The sequence below is a fragment of the Pararge aegeria genome, chromosome 22 (genome assembly GCF_905163445.1).
Source record: "Pararge aegeria chromosome 22, ilParAegt1.1, whole genome shotgun sequence".
NCBI classification, from domain to species: Eukaryota; Metazoa; Arthropoda; class Insecta; order Lepidoptera; family Nymphalidae; genus Pararge; species Pararge aegeria.
Window position 1 is genome coordinate 8,521,267 of NC_053201.1, and position 23,023 is coordinate 8,544,289.

General features: G+C 37.1%; 1 protein-coding gene across 3 annotated transcripts in view; it reads right to left on the bottom strand.

Annotated features, from left to right (window-relative positions):
• LOC120633648 (semaphorin-5B) overlaps positions 1–23,023 on the bottom strand; it is an 81,196-nt gene that overhangs the window by 7,782 nt on the left and 50,391 nt on the right. For all 3 annotated transcript variants that reach the window (XM_039903938.1, XM_039903937.1, XM_039903939.1), the window contains 12 exons: positions 13,610–13,817; positions 11,933–12,087; positions 10,651–10,810; positions 9,425–9,624; positions 8,199–8,360; positions 6,136–6,433; positions 5,403–5,613; positions 4,083–4,238; positions 3,297–3,500; positions 2,007–2,246; positions 1,346–1,422; positions 422–641 (listed from right to left, as the gene is read on the bottom strand). In XM_039903938.1, the coding sequence (XP_039759872.1) occupies positions 422–641; positions 1,346–1,422; positions 2,007–2,246; positions 3,297–3,500; positions 4,083–4,238; positions 5,403–5,613; positions 6,136–6,433; positions 8,199–8,360; positions 9,425–9,624; positions 10,651–10,810; positions 11,933–12,087; positions 13,610–13,817 (2,291 nt within the window). The remainder of the gene's footprint in view (positions 1–421; positions 642–1,345; positions 1,423–2,006; positions 2,247–3,296; positions 3,501–4,082; positions 4,239–5,402; positions 5,614–6,135; positions 6,434–8,198; positions 8,361–9,424; positions 9,625–10,650; positions 10,811–11,932; positions 12,088–13,609; positions 13,818–23,023) is intronic.

The following is a 23,023-nucleotide window of genomic DNA, read 5'->3' on the forward strand; positions in this document are numbered from 1 at the left end:
TGGAGAACTCTCATGCATGCGATTTCCTCACGATGTTTTCCTTGCAAAGTTGCTTATATTAACAACAACCAGTGCGAATAGATATTTTACACTAATGCGATCTGATTTTATTCTAAATGATGCTACAAGATATTTTCAAAAACGTTAAGAAACTGTAAACACAGCTAATGTTTGGTTGTCACAGCGTACTGTTTAATGAATAGATTGTACTGTCTCTTTTTAGATATATATTATGGATCAAGATTTTTTAACTATCAAAAATTCATTGATTTATATCTGCATATTTTAAATTTAATTTCATAACTATCTTAACCATCACAATTTCAACCAATAGGCGCCCACTGCCTAAAAAAGACATATCTTTGTAGGTTTTTCTATTCTCGAAAATCTTGTGTCTCTTAACCACGGTTTGTATACTCACCGACGCATGCGTGCGTATTACATGCACGTAACATGTCCGCAGGCCCTTCGCAAGAAGTGTTACGACAGCGCCGCCTGCGGGCTTGCTGTCCCCCACCACACGCAGCCGAGCAGGCCTCCCAAGGCCCCCAGGGCTCCCAGGCCGAATCCTCCTCTGGGGGCGTACTGCTACATGTTCCTCGAGCGTTGCAGTATCTCTCTTCTTCACGTGCCAGTGATAACTGCAAATACACATGAATAAATTATGACGTCATCGTAATTAGCTTTCTAACCCATTTGTACCTAATCTGATGATACTAGCGGACGAATGTTATTTCATTTGCTGGATTTGACATTATTACTATCTCTTAGCTGCAATGAAATCTGCTGTTCATACATAGCGCAGGCAGTGGCGTGCATAGAGGGTATGCACAGGGTATGCAGGTGATATAAAATGCACGCCCAATGCCCTCTATGCACGCCACTGAGTGCACCCTATATTGTCTAGAAGACACTCACTCTTGATAAAATGGAAGGCGAAAGAGAATTTATCAGAAACGAAGAAGCAAAGCGATGCTTACGTGTCCATCGTACATCGTACGATATCAGTTTACTTCCTAATAATATCTGCATTGTTACAAAATAAATGACATCCTCATCATAAGGATGTTGATTTCTCAGATAGACAGTAAAAATTTGAGGAAAAAACAAGATCAAAATAGTGCTTGAGACTTTCTTAAATAATATATCTTACAGATAAGCTATAGACAGGGCCGCCTGCGACGATGATCTACACTTTGAAGATAACGAGATGAAGAGTTCAAATGTCTTACAATACTTATTATTTTTGTTGAAGCAACACTAGTTATTTTATTAGCTAAAACATATTTACTTTGGACGAATTCATCTATAGATTACAGACTTTAAGTTAACTAATGTAACTCACCCTAATCTGTTCCGGTGTTGGCGCTTTACATAAGAACTTGAATCTTTTTTCCATGTAACTCCCATCTGAAGTATTACCTGCAAGAAGAAAACTTTAATTTGTAACTCGTTTTGAAGAAATATGTCTGATTTTGTAGTTAAAAATTAGAATATTTTTGGGGCAGATCACTTCACAGTTTCATATTTGAAGACTTTTTACGCCTATCTGATCTCAAGCATCAAGTTATACGTACGGTTATAGCTGAAAGTATGGTCGGTCATAATCTTCTGAGACGCAGAGCTGACGCAATCCTTCTCTTTCGCATGTTCACTTCGCTTAAAACATTCTGGGGTTTGTACTTTACCAACAGTGGCTGTTCACAGCTTGCTCCACCTCACACGGAGGTCTACCGTTGGAATCCTCGTCACATTCATGTTTTCCCTCGCGTCCTTGTACTTACTAATACTTACTCATAATGGCACTCTAAGGGCTAAAATAATCCACTCAGTATTTGCACCCAAAATCCTTAACTAGCAAGACCTTAAGTTACAGAGTTGTCGCTCGAAGCATGATTTGTCACAATCTACCCCAGTGTTTAGGCGCAGGTCTGCGACACGATTACCTTTTCCTTTGCTTCTATGCACTTACAAAAAATTGCACTCGAGTTTAAAACTAAACTCACTTGGTATTTGCACCCAAGGCGACCAGGCAGTGGCCTTCCTCAGCTCACAAGGCCTTAGGTCGCAGGATTGTCGCTCGGAGCGTGGTCCGTCACAATCTGCCCCACCGTGTTTGGGCGCAGGGCTGCCACAAACTCGCCGCCTCTCCCGAATCCCTGCACCGACACCACATCCCGTGCCGGTACAGGGTGACCAAGCATTCCATGGAGACCATGAGCCATCAACTGGAGCTAATGCGGGATCTATAAAAGAAACATTTACATATTTTTTTATTATTGGAACCAATTTGTAAATACTTCTTTGTTTCTTTCGTAGATTTTTAGATTTACTGACAAAATCATATGCTGAAACTGAAATTCTTCTGGAAGTCTTAGGATCGAATTAATATGTAAAACTCTAACTCACATATACACACAACCACACACACGCACATACAAACACACACAAATATAAATACATACATACAAACACACACATACACCTGCAAAACAAATTTATATATGTATATATAACTTAATATAATAACTATCTTGTATAAGCAAACATATACGCGACCACAATTACCTATGCGACGCAAACTCACATACGCACAATCATACACTCAATCATCGAAACAACAATTTAAGGAGAGCACTGTCGCCTGTAATACAGGTTTTTACCTAAATCAGGGACAGTAGATTTTAAATGGCACCATTACATACATTTATTACATACACACCAATATAATTTGTGAGGCACGCATTTGTTTGTATTAATATTATAATAACTACTTTACATTTTAAAAACTGTATGTACCCTACATTCTTGTGAATAAATAAATAAATAAATTTATTATTTTTATTACGACTAATTCTCTCCTAGCTGGAAGCTAGAAAACTGAATGCCGCATTCCTAACAAGTTTGGTGTTGTAAGATATATATATAATTTTTTTTTAACTTAAAGCATCATCCAAACGAATTTATGATGATTTCACTTGTACGCAACAAATTAATATGTTTTAATTAAAATATACATATACATGCTGCCAAAACCGTTTGAAATCCCACAGCTGGGTCCAGTCCTTCTAGCATAGGGTATAGGGATTGACAGCTTAGACCTTTAATCCTGCCTCAATGCGGGTTTGAAGGCTTTAAGTATTATTAATTCATATCACAGATTAGTACTCTCCTTGCCAACTTCAGACTGGTAGTTCACTGCATCGGGAAAATACCAAAAGCCCAAAGTCAAGCACATAAAATCGAAATACTCTACTGCTAACGTAACGATGTTTTACGTATTTCACAACACTTACCAGGGCATGGTGGCAGATTAGAGCAGTACATATCCTTTACATCCAATCCAACGCAAACACGACCTCCAAACTTCGGTTCAGGCGATGTGCACGATCTTCGACGGGATTTAACGGCGATACCGCAAGATGCGGAGCACTCTGACCAACCAGACCAGGCGGACCATCCTCCATGCACAGTACAGTTGGTTACTGCTATGCTTGCACCTGAAAATATAAGATGAGGTAAGCTAACCTTTTAGTCTTGCATCCTATTCGTCATCTACAGCTACCAATTACCGGGGCATAATAGGGCACGAGTCTACTTTGAGAATAAGAGAAGGGATTGATTCTTCATTGGATGACTTCCCAAACCATTGAGAACATGGTATGACAACTGTATTTCTGATCTGCCGCAAAAACTTGGAATTAGCATAATTCAAAGATTATTGAAGTTATACTTCTCGTAAAATGATGAGAGTAATTTGTGACGACGTGCGCACGCATCGTGCGCACGTCGTCACAAAAAACCGACACCATGTAGCTATAGTCAACATTATAGTTAACTTAAATTACCAACAAAGTAAAAGTAAAGACATCTACGTATGTTTGCGTAAGAACTGACAACTGTATTCACGATATGTATTTATTTGTGCAATTTAAATAAATTTTATTTAACAAGATAATGCGTTATAATAAAACTTAAAGGTGAAATATAAAATTATTGAAAAAAATTTTATCTTGTTACGCCAAAGAAGTATAACTTCTGACGCGTGTACATACTCGTAAGTACACACACAAATTCATTACCTTGACAGTTTTGTCCTCCATTCGCGGGCCTAGGGTTGTCACATCGGCGCTTTCTGCACATGCACATGTCTGGTTTATCGTCGCTGTAAGCAGCATACGGTGTGTCATCTTGCATGCATTGCTCCCAGTCCAACCATGACGACCAGCCACCGTCGACTAAAACAAAGCCAAATAATTAAGTATGTTAACGCAGTTGCTTGAAAATTTATTCTTTTTACTGAAGGTTGAGTCTGTATTCTATTGATAGTTGCTTATAGCCTTCCATGCTGCTTTCATATGCGCGTTCATCATCTTGAGAGATCAAGATTGGGAAATGATTGTGATATATCAATTTTGGAATAGAGCAACTGCTGAGTTTCTATCTAGCTTCTTTTCAGAATCTGCCCTCGGAACCGGTAGAGTAACTACAAACAGACAAACTTTACGTTTACTTATAAAGTAAGAGAAGCCGTGATAGGCCAGTGGGTAGGAGCTCGACTTCACTTTCGGGAGACCGAGTTCGAATCCCAGCACGTCACACCTTCAACTTTTCTAAGTTATATGCGTTTTAAGTAATTAGAATAAAACTTGCTTTTACGGTGAAGAAACCGTGAGGAAACCTGCATGCCTGAGAGTTCTACATAATGTTCGCAAAGGTGTTTGGAGTCCACCAATCCGCACCGGGCCAGCGTGGCGGACTATGGAATTAACCAATTCTCGTTATACGGGAAATACCCAGCACGGGTTGCTGGCTTATAATACAAGGCTCTAGAACCGTCTATCCTATGAGAGAAGAGTACCTCTACACTGCAGTTGGACGTAAATAGAGTTCGGATGATGACGATGACAGGACATAAAAGTTTTTTTTTAATTTTGTTATGCCTTGGGCTTTTGGTAATAGCTTTTTTAGCTGTAATAGTGTGGCCTGTGAACGAGGTATTTTGACGTTGAGTAATGTGAGTGAGAATGTTTTTTTAACAGATAGTGGAGTTTAGTGCTGACACTTTTTTTTTATTCCACTACAAGTTAGCCCTTGACTGCAATCTCACCCAATTGGAATTGATGATGCAGTCTAACATGGTAGCGGACTAACCTGTTAGGGAGTATGGTAGTCATACCCCTAATCGGTTTCCAAGCGACATCGCATCGAAACACTAAATCGGTTAGCGGCACGTCTTTGTCGGTAAGGTGGTAACTTGCCACGGCCAAAGCCACCAGAACAGAACAATTCATAGCGCTCACCATTGCGCCAGGGAAGAAGTCAGATACGAAGCTACTCAAGGATTTACATTTTTGTTCTGGCATAGCTCTTCACTTCAGCTGTCGCCATAAATAACTCACCAGGCGTGTTGACAGTAGGGCAGCTAGCAGTGGACTGAATGAAGTAAGAATCTTGTAAATGCGTCGATGCTTTCACACACAGTTCTCGAGCATCGTCCCAGCCGCAATGCGGATCGACGGCACCCACACAACTTGATCGACTCTTGTAGCGAGAACACCTTTCACTGCCTATTCTCAAAACGCCATTATCACTGCCTATGTAGATCGACATCTGTAACGAAACGAAAATCATTATTAATATGCAGGATGTTGAAAAGTAATGGCTAAAAGGCTTTGGTACCGGGGATATATATCAAAGTAACGTTGGAGGGATGTTCTCCTCTTATTTTCAAAGCCAAACTCTTCATCAATAAAAAATCAAGCCTTATCATGCTTATTTCAAAAATTGTTTTTGGACTGCGACTGCTGACCGAGTTCAATCTTCGGCCTGTTCGGAAACTGTCTCGCTTTTCGGAATTATTTGTTTTCAATTTATACAATTAAAAAACACTTGCTTTTATGGTGCAGGAAAACATCGATAGGAAACCTGCTCGTCTGAGAGTTGTCTAAAATGTTATCAAAGGCGTCTGAAGTCTACCAAAACTTTGAGCACAAACACACCTGATATTTTAGTTTTCTAGTGCAGAATTGCATAGGGTTTGAAAATAAAATTTAAAGTTAATCATTGATAAATATGTATCAAGATTTAGCCGAATAACGGCTCGACTTTATTCAAACTCAATAATATACTTACAGAAGCCTTAACAAACTGCATCGTGTTTATATTAAATCCTTCCTTCCCATTCTTCAACCTCCAAGTCTCAACTAAACAGGCACCCTCGTACCTTGGCAGTATTGCCAACTTCATAATTTCATCGTTTTGTGTTGCCACAAACACCACGAGTTGTTTGGCAACGTTTTTAGTGTCGGTTACATCGACGGTGACGTGTGTGAAGCGTTTCAACGTAGCCTTATATACAGGTTCACCAGATATGGGTTGGATTGATTCGTACATCAAATGATAATTACGATATTCGATGGATTGATGATATCTGAAATTAATAGTACATACAGTTTGAGGCGTTACTTTTTATGCTGGCCAATATCATAACATTTAAAACGCATGTTACTTTTTTCATCTACGAGTATATTTTTTTATCTACTCCCATACTTTAAATACGCTATAAAATATCCTGAAACAGTTAGCTTATTGCAAACATTAGAAGAACAAAACTAAACGGGTGATATGATCTCTTGCGCAAAGGGTTTACTCAACAGACAGCCACATTCGTACTATTTACTTTATGCGTAGAATCTGTATGAAAACCAAAAAAGAACATTGTTAATAAAAAAAAGTAAGTCATTAGAATCCCCGCCATTTTTTTTTATATTATTATTGTTTAGTAGTTTACAAAAAACAGAGGATTCATATGGGTGTAGATAAAGTGTTGTATGCAACTGATAATTAGGTATTAAAACAGTCATGTGATACTAATACCCCTTATTATAATGTTATTAACTCTTTTAAATATTTATTAATTCAAAATACTTAATTATTTTTATGTTAAATCCGAGACTATTTCAAAATGCTATGTTTATGTAATCTTTGTGGCCTTAGATTTAAGTAAAAGTATTTATAAATATATTTTTATTGTAACGCTGTTGATTACGAATAAATAAATAAATAATACAACAGTTGAAAAAATAACTATAATTTAATATATCACACGAGATGGTAAGTTATAATGCAGCTCTATTTCAGAGCGCGCTGGCGGAGACGATGCCTATAAACTCTTACTTAGGGGATACGTCAATGTGACGGGTAAAACAGAAGCCGGATGGGCATCTAAATCTTTGTGGTGTTGATTAGAAACCAGGAAACAAAGCTTATCTCCAAGGAATATCAACTACGTAACATTGCAGATCTTTAAAAAACATCCAGTTATTGAGGTCACCTCTTTTAGGTATAGTTAAAGATCGTAGGGCGGTACGGAAGAGTAAGGAGTTGCATGGCAGATTCTACAAGGCCCTGTCGGGACCGGATCAAATCGCATCGCATCTGTATCCTGGTTACAGTTCGGTGACCTATTTGGGGAAACCGAGGGTCTTGTTTGTGCAATTATGGACGAAGTCTTCAAGACGAGAAACTACCGGAAACACATTATGAAAGAATGGAATGATGAAGAAGAAGATGGCACTCTAGACATGTGTCGAGCGTGTCATCGCGCGGGGAAGTCCCTCAGGCACATAGTTTCCGGGTGTTCTCATCTTGCTTACGGCGAATACTTGCACAGACATAATCAAGTAGCCAGGATAGTTCATCAACAAATTGCTCTTCGGTTTGGCCATATCGATTTTGAGATGCTTTTCTATAGGTACGACCCAGCGTCAGTTCTTGAAAATAGCAGTGTATTGCTCTACTGAGATCGAAGGATTATCACTGGCAGGTATATTACAGCTAATAGACCTGATATAGTGTGCTAGTCGATCGATCAGTGCGCCGCGCCGTGCAATAATTGTTGACATTACTATTCCACATGACGATAATCTGGTGAAAGCTATTAGGTATAGTTATTATTATATCGAGCTAGCATGGTGTTGTTATTTTATTTGGTGGAGCCCTAACGAGCTGGACAGACGACATCAATCGCACCACTGGACTTGTGTGTGGTACAAAATATACCATAACCTATGTTCAGCAATCTCTATCGATTGACACGATGTTGAAGAACAAGTCAAAATTTTAGTTGTGATTTTGTCACCTTCCGGAAGATTTAGCTGTTACATCCTTAAGATTTATAACAATAGGATACTAACCTGGTATCACTGTTACATTTAAAGTGTTCCCTTGCTAGATGTGAAGGGGACCTGGGCTCCCAAGTAGACATTCGGGACTCTTGTACTTTGTAGGGGCCTTCGAAAGCCATGTGAATATCCGACATATTGTAGATGCACACTGCACTGCCGGCTATGCTGTTACTGTTGAAAATATACTCAAATTTAATAAAAAAATATAAGATCAAAATTTGGGGCCCAAAAAGAAGTACAGATCAAAAGTGTATGGACCTATGAAATTTCACAACGAAATCTAATGATTTCGCATAAAGAACAAAATTTTAAATCAAAAGAAATCGGTAACGAATAGTTATTATTTGTCTGATTTCAAATTATTGTTTAGAAACGTTAAGTAAAGCAACGCTACGTTGTCCGCTCTCGCTCATCTTGTCCTAATCCGTAGGTTGCCTGGCAGAGATCGCTACTAAGCGATAAGGGCGCCTTTTGTATTCTACGTCTGTCTTTGTATTCTATTGTTCTTTATTTTCCTAACTTCATAGTGGTATACAAATAAAGAGTTGAATAATAAAAAATAACGTTTAGACAGAGAGAGTAGATCTTTTTGTGCAGAGCTCGTCCGGGGAATACTCCCACCGTGATTATTTCTGCCAATAAGCAGCATTGTTTCTGGTCTCAAAGTAGCTGATGCATTTACAGGCAAATGTGGCAACATATACGCCATGATAAATAAATATACTATGCCAATACACACATCGCCACCTAGCCCCAAAGTAAGCGAAGCTTGTGTTATGGGTACTAAGATAGCTGTTGAATATTTATTTTTTATGAACATAATACACATAAATACTTATAATATACAGATAAACACCCAGACACTGAAAAACATTCCTGTTCATCACACAAACATTTTCCAGTTGTGGGAATCGAACCCACGACCTTGGACTCAGAAAGCAGGGTCGCTGCCCACTGCGCCACTCGGCCGTCTAAACATAGGGAGTGTTGATGGACATAGGGTGGCACGGGCACGTTGCACGATGTGTCCCCAGTGTGCAATGTGAAGTGTTGCACTGTTTATAGGCAATGGTTTTCCACTTACCATCAAGTGGACCGTCTGCTTGGTCCGTCGCTTACTACTTTATGTAAGGGCATATGATGATTGATGACCTAAGCTTTCTAATAAATACCTGATTGTAGCCCAAAGACTAATCTCAGATAAACGAAAGTGATAAAAATAAAAAAGAACTTACGTGGGTGTAGTAAAGACAGCGACCAGTATCTTTTCCTGGGAAAGATACTCGACGCTCTGCACTTCGTCATAGTAAAACGGCAGATCTCCTGGTACGGGACATTTTAGGCGTGCTTTCAGGAACGTACTCCAATTATCCTTCATCACAAGATGGCCGCCAGAGTCATTTTTGCAGACGCGTGCTATACGCGAGTATATTGCCTAGAAAAACAAAAACAAAGCTCCTAAAATAACGTTCCGCAAGACTCTGGCACTTGGTTGAGATAAAAAAAAAAACGTGTGTGTACTTATGTACACGCGTTAGAAGTTATACTTCTTTGGCGTAATTAGGTGACCTGAGCAGAGAGCATCAGAGGTTCTTGCAATTAATATTAAAGAATTCGTAGAAACTAAATTTTAATCATAAAAAAACAATGGTACCTTTGGTACAATGGTATAATGCAAACGAACATTATCGCGCGAAATCTTACAAGTAAATTTCAATGTTAAAAGAACTGGTCATAATAAAACTGGATATCGGAGTTGACAACATTAGCGATATTATTACGTATTGCGTAATTGAAGGCCAGGGAGAAATGCCTTTCGCTCTTTCCCACGGATATATTAGCACATCTATCTGTATGGCTCCGTGTGAAAAAGAAAACTAATTTAAACATAATTTATGTCGCATCAATAAGTTCTGAGTATCTGGTTTTATTCAGGAAACTATGGTTATCTATACCCCTTCCTGCTTTTAAGCTGGCGGTAATTATCACAAATGTTTGATAATAATAATTGTCACAGCCCGCCAATCTGCCTTGTAGCAGCATGGTGGGTCAATACTCTAACTCCCTCACTAACAATTAGAAAGAGTCTACCTCTAGCTGTGGCATATTAATGATTATGAACGTCACATAGACTTAATGGAAAATGTCAGAGTGATTAATATGATTGTTATCATTGTCTGGGTGTTTATCTGTATGTTATAAGTATTTATGTATATTAATAAAAATATTCATCAGTCATCTTAGTACCCATAACACAAGCTACGCTTACTTCGGGGCTAGATGGCGATGTATTTAATGTCACAGTATAGTTATTTACTTGCCGTATTGATGTACGAGAAAATTGTTGCAGTAGTTTTCCGCAATTTTTATGACTCTGAGTAGTTAGAGATTATGTAGAAGGTATTTTAAACAAAGAAACTTTAAAATGCTATAATGAAATTAAATATCGTTTTAGGCTCACCTTGCCGTAGTTCAAGTATTCCACAGCAATCTCTCTGAATACGAAATAAATAAAATGTTCATCTTCGAAACTGCCAACGAATTGTGGTTCATTCAACCAATTGGAATCGTACTGAGTTGTGCGAAGCATTACCGATTTGCGAGGTGAAGCGCCGTGACTCCTGAAAATAATGACAAAATTCTAATTTTCTATATGAAGCATTTAAGTAGCAGAGTCATAACAGAAGACTTTTGTTACGGTAAATTTATGAAGTGGGTAAATAATTAAACTTTTGATAACTATAAATTTATATTTGCCAGATATTTTATTAAATAGTTAACGGATAGTTTTTAAGAAACAATAAAAATTATATTTGATTAACTACCAACGTTCATGACATTGAGTTGGTGAGTATTTTGATATAAATACGACTGCATTATCGATGCACCTCAGTCATGGTCTCGAACGATGCCAAGATACCTTCCGGTGTCTTAGTCGTTTATCACTTTATTGGGCATATGAAAAAAGTTAATGTATTTCTAACTATTAAGATTGTTCGCCTTCACATGTGTGGTGGAGATACCACTCACAGGCCTCGCATCCTTTGATAGTCCGGGAGACTCCCAAAATGGTAACTGACAGCCTTATCCCTCTTTTACCTATAGACAGAAAACGCTACTGGATATCTCCGATATCTTCGCGCTTTCTAATGGAATATATTCAGATTATCACACCATAAAAATTGCAGTTCATGAACGCAGGTAAATTACAGGACATAGGTTTCGTGTAAGGTAACACACCAAGATCTTGTGTTGCTTTTAATTTATCCGCATAGTTGAGGGATTGTAAGTCATTTTGTCACTTGAATTATTTTATTATCTATAGCCTTAACAGTCCACTGCTGGACTAAAAACCTGTCCCAACGGGAAAGTTTGAACCTTTGGCTAATATGTAAATGTAGTATATATGTAAGTTTATTTTATTTTGTTGTAACATACTTTATGCACAGGTTGCCTTTAAAAGATCACTTTTAGTGATAAGGCCGCCTTTGCACCCTAGCACTAAGTACTTACTATTACTGTTTTCCTATTGTTATGTGTTGCAATAAAGTTTTTCTATTCTATTCTATTCTTTTTAAAAAAAACTCGCGAGACGGGTTGGTGATCAAAGTAGATCATGGTAGATCATAGACACTAAGTCCCCTCGTACGACAACCGCAGGAAGTGTAGAGGTGGTGACAGCTGTATTCTGATCTACAGTCACCACATGGTATGATACTAGAATTAATAAGTTATTTACTAACCTGCAAATAGCAGTGTCCGAACTAGTAAAATCTGTCGGAGTCCCCGCAAAATATTCTCCACTGTTCGCAAATATCGCTGTCACATTTGAGTGTGGGTTGTGAGGACAGCTGGCGACACCCGACACCCATTCAGACACCAGACTGAGGCTTTCGATCTAAAAAAAAGTAAGATTTTATTAAACCTATCAACCGCAATTTCAGCTTAGTTGCTTGCCGGCACTTCTCGGTACAATCTGCATTTCTAACCGGTGGTAAAGTCATTAAAAACCGAATGACTTTCGTTTCAAAAGTGCTTATAAACTAGGCCTACTTCAAATAAATGAATTTTGAAATTGAATTGAATTTGAACTGTAACATTGAGGAGAATCTAAGCTCAAAACTCCAGCCTCCTGGGAGACGGCAAGGAAATGTCCTAGGAATACCTTATGGGCTGATAATAATGATGATGATCAGGATCAAGAATTAGAAAGAAGATTAAAGAAGAGATGGATGGTTTATTTAAAGAAGGATAAGCATTATAAAGTGTGGACCTTAATTGATCGCGTATAGAAGGGAGTATAAGAAGAAGAACAACAAGAAGAAGGAAATCAAGACTAATAATGTTCATGATTATGGCACAAAAAGCTGATCTGTCCATGACATATCTCTCAAACTGACCAATCTGTAGACCAATTGAAATTTGATGATGTATCAGAGCAAAAAGCGAATAGTTGGACCTAATAAATGCAATTATATTAGTTCAATGCATAATTACATTATCCAAGTGCACTTTAATCAACGTTTTACTTTTATACATTTTTAATTATTTATCGAAATAGCAGCATCAATAAATTTACTGTGCCCTGAATTCTTTGGGACACTATTTATTTAATTAAGGTTAATTAACTGGTCGCACTAATTGTTTCTGTACGTAAAGTGAAGCCAGTTTTCCCCATCGAACTTCTGTTTAATTATGCTAAAAGGCAGGTAAGTGAAAAGATTAATGTCACGTAATAGCAAAGCGGATCCAACTAACTTTCAGAAATTAACATATAAAAATATAAAAACTGGCATCAAAGTGCATAATAATTTATATTAATAGTACGTGTTATTTCGATAAAAGTTTTTCAAATAGCAGTTATCGATAGGCGTGATCACCAAAGACTCTTTTGAACTAACCTTTATTTTTACTCCATGGTTACAAGAAAATGTCAAGACAAGTGTGTTATGTGTAAATGAAAACCTAAATATAACTTCAGAGGCTTCAGAGGTGCATCAATTAATGTTTCTGAGACCTATCTGTGTGTCTATCGGAAATGCTAATAGTTTTTGAGTAAACCATTGCCATAGTTTTCACTGTAAGAAATCAGATACAACTGATTTTCAGTGACTCCTGCCACTTTATTAGGTACGTTTCCAGTAGCGTAGGTGCTATGCACGTGGCGGTCTTTTGTCTTCAATAGGGTTGTCATAAGTAAACACTGGGAATGGTTTTCATATTTTTACAGGGTGATTCCATATGAAATATACTTATGCACCCTTCAACAGTATCTCGATATTCCGTTACACGTTGTATACCTACAATCACAAGGTATTTATCTACTGGGAAAATCTCTGGTGACACCGAGTCTTATGAATAGCAATCATAATTTAAAACGAATCAGATCAGATATTTAAAAAACCAAATATAATCCATACCTCCCTCCAGCTGCAAATAGGACTAAACGCGTTGGTCCCACACGCAAACAGCTTCTGCTCGTAAGAAAGCAGGACTTTGATGTAGTTGTGACAGTCCTCTTCGGTCTGGCCCTTGTCTTGGCATAGCTTTGCCTTTTCGGGTGGGGCAGGCCAGTCCGCGCGCTCCAAAGGTCTCAGGCCCTGAAGAGAGAGACGGTAGAGGGTGTCCCTGGAACAAAAAATAACCTTTATAAAACTAATGGGATAAACCCATATATATGATGGAAGCCGCGGGACAGTCCTAAACCAAAGAATATTTGAATAAAAGCAGGCTGTACAATTGATAAGTCAATACTCCACTATTGTTCATTATAAAGACAACATCTCCTGAGGTGTTGGAGCGAAACGTCCTTATTGCGGAAAAGCTGTTTGGTATGGTGTACAAAGATCGAGTTACACCGTACAAATTCTCCTGCTTTGCGCGGAGTATAGCAATTTAGGAGAAATAACAGTTATAGACTATTTCGAATTTAACAGTTCCTTCCCTGAATATTTCATTCAACATTCCTTCGCGTCGGGAAATAAAGAAAAAGGACGCTACCTAGAGGTAAAAAAAAATGTTGATGTGTATACTATGCCGTCAAGAATAATTGCTTCGTTTGTAAACAATACGATTTACTGATACCAACCGGCCCACCTGTTTCTCGATATAGCGTAAATAGTTGTCACAGTTGTCACATCTGTAACACATTCATACAAACGCACACAAGATGCAAAGTTTGTATTGCAACTTATACAGTATACAATGCTACGCTTGCATTGGCAAAACAAACTAGTGTCGGCTTACTAACACCTACTAGGGCTGCCACTTTCTTCAAAATACCATGGATGATGTTCAGTATGTACGAGTTTGAATTTAGATTAGTAATGAAACCAACGATGTCTGTAACTTCAATCAGAATATAAATAAAATATACAGTATTACCGCATCACGTTACATCACAATGCGTTACATAAGCACGCGATATTTTAATAAGTTGAAGATTATCATTGACATTTTATTTTCCAGATAATCAAATTTACTATTGGATTATCTTGTTACAGTTTATTGCACCCACACTACGATTTGCATAATATTAAAAACGGGAACGAGAGCGTAAAATCCATGATTCAACTACCTCGAGAACCAACCCACTGATTTCAGTCATCCGTATATGGATGTTTAATCGTCCTTATACGGAATCACTCTTGTATTAATATTCGGAGTTCGGACATCTTTGCACAATTCGTTCGGTCTCGAATGAAAAATAAATGTATATTGTCCATCGTAAACAAAATGAATGGCCAACGTAAGTATAATCAACTTATTATAACGAAACAATATGGGCAGGTTCAGATGACAGGATTTAATCGCGCGTTCGCAAACACGTTCTAACCGCTTTATTAATTTAATTTCTAAGAAGCCGTGAGTTATGAGAAAGCTCACGCGCGACTAAACGGACTTAACACGCTTCGATGCTGGAGACTTCTGAACACGCTTCAACGAGTACTAAGAGATCATAGGGCCTATGTTCACAGCGTATTTTCTACGCATAAATAACGGGCCGTAGACGTCCTAGTCGTCGTGTTAAATTTTTATTTACACACGCTCGTTTAATGCGATAGAGTACACAAAAAGTGGAGTTGTGGACCAGTGATTTCCAAAGTGGCCCAGGCAGACCCCACGGACGAGAAATCAATAAGGTTTTCACAAGATGTAAGTCATGATAATTTATGTAGTATTAAACGATAATGTTTCATTATTACGAGTATAATATTTAGGCAAATAATAAACTGGGGAACAGCCTCAACTTTATAAAAGTATTATATCTATTTGTCATAACTTGCGTAAGAGTTTTTGGTTTTGGGAATATAGTAGAAAGCAGCAGGCAGGGGTTCCACCGTAACCAAATAAATGGATCTACAAGAAAAACAAGTTACAACAGTAGTTAACCTATGCAATGTAGACTGTTACTATGAAAAAATCTGCACATTGTTACTCTATGAATCTTCTTTCAAAGACGTTGATCTACGTCTGCTGGTCCTTTGCGCAGAAAAATTACTCCCTGTGCATAAGTTAACTGTTATCAATCAACCGATAAAGTACCACATTGCGTTTAGTTAATTGGACCCTCTACTAGCCTTCGGGCGTTCAACGTCGTTGTTTCCATCTTTTATCTTTAATCTACAAAGGACATGTTTACATGTTACTTTCCACAAACGCAGAAATCGCAGTGTCGATCGAGAATCGTTCGCAAAACGAGCGTCATGAGTACTAGCCGAAAACTCAAGAACTTGACGCTCGATCAGCGCATTTAATCTGAACATGCCCTATGTGTATGGGGCACTCAAGTTCTCAAGCGTGATTATTCTCGTATTACATCCACACATGGGGAAGGAACAGTACCTAATATAAGAGTTTTAAGTTCGCGTAATTGACTGATTCCAGTATAACATAAGTGTTTAGACTGTTAAAGATTACTTATAATAGTAAAGAAATATTATAAAGACGGGATTTATAAAAACTGTGTAAAATTTAGTACATGTAATGTCTTTATTTTAACTGTTTAACTATATATGTAGTATTAGTTTATATGTAATGTCTATTGCACATCATGTTTCGTGTAACATGTTTCTTCAACCAAAGGTTTTATGGAGGAGATCGCTTTAAGCTATAAGGCAGCCTTTGCGCATATATTTAGTATAAGCGTTTGTTTTGTTAACTTAGTTTACTATTTGTATGTGCAATAAAGATATCTTCTCTTTACTGTAATGGTCGTGGATATACCCGTATCTTGAAAAACGTTTTCAGAAAATAAAGGACTTCCATTTCATATTTCATCTGCTCGGGGTAGTATTTTTAATAACTGTGTAATAATCCGAAAGTCTTTAGATGGTAGATGGATAATATAACTTGAAACGTTTTACTTTCATATCAACTATCCTACTCCGTTAAACACTTTGTACACAACATAATAAAATAACCTTCCTCAGTACACCTCCAGAAATCTCAAAAAATATTCTCCCAAAATTTCAAGCCCTTTATAGTAATAGTTTATTGTAAATATACTCACACATTTGTTTGTGGAAGAATAATAATACTTTATTTTACTTATTACTGAATGTTATTTAGCCACATTAAAATAAAAGAACACCGAAACGCACTCAGATATCAAGGGCGTTAAAAATGTCAGCGCTACTCGCTAAATAATTTTGCCATGCCGTATTGACTGTAATATAAAATTAATAAACATTTCAATAAATTCCACTGCATATTTACAGCTTTAATGTATTTTATTCAGCCTCAATATGTCACCATATCAGAATTAACTGGTTTGCTGGAACATCGTTTAAAATAAATTGCAATGAGCAAATATTGGTTCTTGCTGGAACACCTTCTTCCCCATTACCAAACTCTGGAGTTCTCGTAAGTAGGTACTGGCCCCATTAATGGGATGGCTCTACCATAATAATACTATAATAATTTAGATACAATTTTAAATTGATTCTAAATTTACATAATTAAATTCTAAATACAAGTAATTTTATTTAAAATCTGTAACCTATGTTTTCTTCCTAATAAAGATGCCTGGATAGCATGGCTCTACCATGTAACAATTTAATTGGCAACCAAGTTTCATCAACAGCCTCCAAACGAAAAAGCACTGCAAAGATCTGGAATACCCTTATTTTGTAGGCTTTAGTTTCCCATTAAAGGCATCTAATATTAGGTTAACACCTAACATCAAATAAGTTGCCCTGCCTGCAATATTACCTGTTGGTAATGATAATGCAGGGCTAATCTCTTAGGGATGTGGCAGTGATATTAAACTCATACTTCTTATCGGTTTCTAAGTAGCATACAGAAACTAGCCATGGTCTCAGATCTGAGAATATTCAGGAATTATGAATTCTCTCACAATTTTCTCTGTCTTAAAAGACCACAAAATCACCGCTGCGCCAGAGAGGTCGTCAAGTCTGCTTGAAAGGAATATTACAATCCTCTTCGCCGGCAATAAGTAAGGGGTAGTAATTATTCATGAAAAAAAAAAAGACGTAAAAATTTTATCTACTCTGTACTCGTCAATGTACGTGGTAAGAACCTATATGTTTTTACTTAAGAAATCTAACGTGGTGAATTTAATCTGTTCGTAGCGTCTACCGATTTCACATTCTGTGGTTCACCACTAAACCCTAACTCTTGCAAAAGCAGGACTTCGCAAGCCCTCTCTAATCTAGCGCGGTATGTAATATCATCTCGCGCACTAAGTGATATCACATTTCAGTGCGATACGGAGTAACTGTAGAGTCCTAGGAAACTATCAATCCGTTTTATTTGGACCAGAGGTTGCCAAAGTACAAGTGTACCTACTTACGAATGTAATTATCGCGAACATCATTGTAAAAATAATGACAAACATAAAAAAAACTTAGCAATTGTTCATTGTAAAGTCAACATCTCTTGAGGATGCTCCGGTGCATGTCGGAGCGAAACGTGCGTACTTAAAGATAAAGATATTATAAATAACACCGTACAGATTCTCCTGCTATTTGCGGAGTATAGCAAATTAAGATTAATTTTTATTGTATATCATTGAATTCCGCCTACATAAAAAAAACAGGACATAGAATCTTTTTATTCCGGCCGGAGACGTATCCTGTGGGATGTAAAAAAATGCACCCTGAAAAGCAGACACAAGATACTTCATTTACTGCATACTTAGCCCGAACAATTTAAGGGTTTCCGCAGGATTTGTACAAAATAACGCTGATGAAGTAGCGGGCAAAACTAGTAATTGATAAAGTAAACTCCGAAATGTAAACTTCGAGTTTTCGAAGAAATTTGATTTGAGGGCATGCAACTATGCTCAGATATGCAGATAAGAATCGAAGCCAAAAAGCAGATTTCGACTTCAACTTGGCTATTCACCTAGAAGAGATAATTAATTAATTTCATAACGCAGTAGCAAAGCATGCAACGCAAGAAAACTTTGGAAACTACTGCATTATAGGAATTGTAACTTGTAAGGGCAAGAAGGTCAGCCTTTGTGTAAATCGTATTGTACCAAGTCTGTTTCATAATACAAGCGGAATTACAATAGCCCGGCCGTAATAACTATTTTAACTTTATTGACTAGATAATCGATTTCGATTAATAGGTACAGATATCTACAAATCGATCGATTTTATTGGCTCGGCAGATACCTGTAGGTAATTGCATGTAATTTGGATTCGCACAACATAATATCAGTATGTATACTTACTGGTCAATATGTTAATCTACCGACTTTATGCATTACATTATATAATTTAGTTATTAATAACATAATAAGGGATACATCTTATATAAACGAGTTTAATTTTCTATAGTGACAGAAAGGCTGCTTTATCGCTTTCCATTCAAATATAGCCAGCATTACTTACAGTTATTTGTATATCTATATATATAAAAGGCAAAGGAGACTGACTGACTGACTGACTGACTGTGACTGATCTATCAACGCACAGCTCTAACCACTTGAAGGATCGGGCTGAAATTTTGCACAGATAGTTATTACAACGTAGGCATCCGCTAAGAAAGGATTTTTAAAAATTCCAACCCTAAGAGTTAAATGAGGGATAAAAAATTTGTATATTTATCAATTTATGTTTTAAGTGATTTTGAGCGTAGCTGCGGGCAAAAGCTAGTGTAATAACAGTTAGTTTTTCGATATTTATGAATCTAGCCCGGGACATCCCACATATAAATCACAGCTCGTTTAATTGTGGCCTTTTTATAATTTCGACGGGTGGAAAAAAGTTTAAATAACCACATATCTAATGGATTATGACAAACCCTCCCGTTGGGAGAGGCCTTTTGTTCAGCAGTGGACTCTTATAGGCTATAGATGAATACCACGTAAATTAAAATTAAAACCAAAATTGAAAACATAAAGTTGGAGGCAAGAAGTTTCAGCGGTTAAGCCTTTAAACGACAAGGGACAGACAGACACACTTTCACATTTTATAATACGGATTAAGATTAAGGAGAGTATGATAAACGACAACATTATATATCAAGTAAGGGCCAGTCATACGTTAGCTTGCATCGCGAAACCGGAATCGACAACTAGCTTATATATATCTTCCGTGTTAAGATAACTTGGTGAAGGCTGTGCTAAAATATAGTCTAGAACCAAATTTATAACATTGTAGCTTTGTAGAATGGATTTAAGGATGGAATTGAATTTATTTCTCTTTTTAAATTTTACAAACACATTTTTCCTGACCTATATCGGCCACGGTGGTGAATCTACAGACAGATTTTCCACCTAAGCTGGAGTATTATAGTGCACAACAATCACAGATGGACTCTTTAGTCTCTCAGCTGCATAGTCCGATGGGAGGGCAACCCCATCAATAGCCTTTAACAGTCCAATGCAGCACGGCTAGCATAGGAAGAAGAAAATTATCTCCCCGGGGAAAGGATAAAAATGTATCTTCTCCCGCAATATCAACTCAAAATTTGTATTAACTCTCATCTCATTAACTGATAGCACTGACGGACGAGTGGTAAAAAAATCCAAATAATATGCGTCTAAAAATAAACGGTAAACTTCACCTATGCCATGTTCCCGTGCTTTAGCAGGTGGACACGTTAATTATATCCCTTGAAAGGGGATTATAATTTTTGTCTCTTGCCTGTGCCCTGTAGCCCTACTGGTCTAAATACATTTACCGATGGTAGAGTAAGCCCACAATCTCCGAAATGGATCTCTACTCTTTTATATTGTAGACAAAACAAAACAATTTAAAGCGAAGCTAAAGTCAAAACAGGCAATGTTGCTGTTGTGAGGTGAACACAGCAAGTCTTGATTTATTGTGTGAGAAAATTCGATACACTTTCTAAATAATCACAAAAGACATTTTAGAAAGATCAGTGGATCCAGTTGTAATGGAATCACAGAAAAACTCGTAAGGGAACAGTAGGTAATGATAGCTCTCACAATTGCTTTCTTAAGATACTACGAAAAGAAAACGATAAGTGCTCCTTTTTTTATCCAACCCTTTTTTGGGCTTGCAATGTACCAAGTAGAAAAAGTAGACAGCTCAGTTACCAATTATTACAGTTGATCGTGCCCATACACGAGTAGTTATTTAGGTGTACAGGGCTCCTAGTCTACAGTCCATTCACTTTAACTTGTCCCTTGTATGCTGAGGATGGATAGTGAACAAAATCTGACATTTTGTATCAATGGCAAAAAAAGTGGTTATGATATTCTGAAATCTTTTAATCTATGAACAGAGCTAATTTCGCAGAACAATATTTTTGAGCAGCAAAATCCGGAAAACATTACGTAGATTTTATAGATTTACAAACTGTGATTTCAAAAAGATTTGAATTTTTTTACTTATAATTATTTATACCTAATACAGTTAGTTGTGTTCTCAGTTCAATTCGGTTTAAGGATCTATCCGGGTTATAAAAAAGAATACCTAATCAACAAACGAATTTTCTATTTCGGTCATAAAACAAATTATATTCCTGTCTGTTCTTATCTTAAAAATACCATAATTATACGTAAATAGAGTTTTTAACATAAAAACGCCTTTTAATGTGGAACTGGGAGGCACTTGAACAAACACCGTGTTTTAATAGCTTCTTAAATGTGCCGTACAGGTTGCACAGTAAATTGTACATGATATGGCCGCCAGACATTACGTTCCTTTGACGATCGCCGCTTATTTACACAGAATTTCGTACAAGATTTAAAGCCTTCGAACCTGTACACATAATGATGGAAGTCATATAGCATCCTTATATAATTGCACCGCTCCAAAAACTGTAAGGTACCTATGCTTTTGACAGGTTTTTTATATTGTTATAATTGGCCGACCAAGCTGACCCATTTGGTAAATGGTAAACCGCGACGCCTTTAAACAAAGCAACTCTTAGCAGGGCATGCTAGGAACACGTACTACAAAATGGCGCCCTGTGTCCATCAAACTGAGGCATCAGCCTCAAAATCCAAATTCTAAATTCAAAATTCATTTATTTCAAGTAGGCCTAATATAAGCACTTTTGAAACTTCAAGTCTGTCTGTGTGTAGTGACTCTACCACCGGTTCGGAAGGCAGATTCTACCGAGTAGAAGCCGGCAAGAAACTCAGCAGTTGCTCTTTTCCAATATCAACAATTTACATTTTACATTTTAAAATTCATTTTTCTATCTTGTGAGCCGGATGCTTCCAAGCAACCTTGTCATCAATAAATTTGTTGTTAAAACACATTCTTTAAACTTTTTAACCAAAATTACCTTAGGAATCATATTATAAAAGCGTATACTCAGTGCCACAAATGACTTCTGCACCTTTCGCAGACGATATGCAGATGTCATTAATTTATGACCATTTCTTAAAAGTCGACTATTTATATCCACTTTTTGTTTATATAGACTAATATGTTATCTTACAAATACTATATTGTTATAAATATATTGATGTCCTTATCCTCATGTACCTAACTATAGTTATACAGGTAACAAAGATCTTTAAATAAATAAATAAATATACTACGACAATACACACATCGCCATCTAGCCCCAAAGTAAGCGTAGCTTGTGTTATGGGTACTAAGATAACTGATGAATATTTTTTATGAATAATATACATAAATACTTATAATATATAGATAAACACCCAGACACTGAAAAACATTCATGTTCATCACACAAATATTGTCCAGTTGTGGGAATCGAACCCACGGCCTTGGACTCAGGAAGCAGGGTCGCTGCCCACTGCGCCGATCGGCCGTCAAACTTTAGAGCGGAACACAGCAATGCTGATTGGCAGCAGAAATAAGCACTACCCCGAACACAGGCAATAGTTCTATCCTGGACGAGCTCTGACACAAAAAGTTCACTTCTACTAACAGCATTTATTTTTATTTTAAGTTTTTGTTGCTTTAATTTTAAGTGTTTCACCCTTGTCTGGGGATATGATATTGTGTATAATCTGTCACTGACTTATTAATTATTTATGGAGTCCGATTGCTTATGGTCAAAGCTCTAATTTAGAAAAAATCGTGGGCTCCAATCGTTTTTACGCAACACTTTATTCCGTAATCGGTTTATCCGCCCCCGTGAAGAGCATAATAAGAACTCCGTTAACCAAAGTGATTTTAGTAATAATGAACTAAATTAAAGGCTATCTTAATTGGCACACTTTTCATATATAAATAAATATTATGTATAAATGTTGGTTTCGGACAAGCGGCGATTTAATGATTTCTATAACATAGTTTGAAGGAAACCTGCATAATTTTAGAATGACTTTTTTATTATTCCTGTTTAGTATTTCTATTGCATATCACAGGTTTATATATACTAATGGTCGTTCACTGCTCAAAATTCAACCA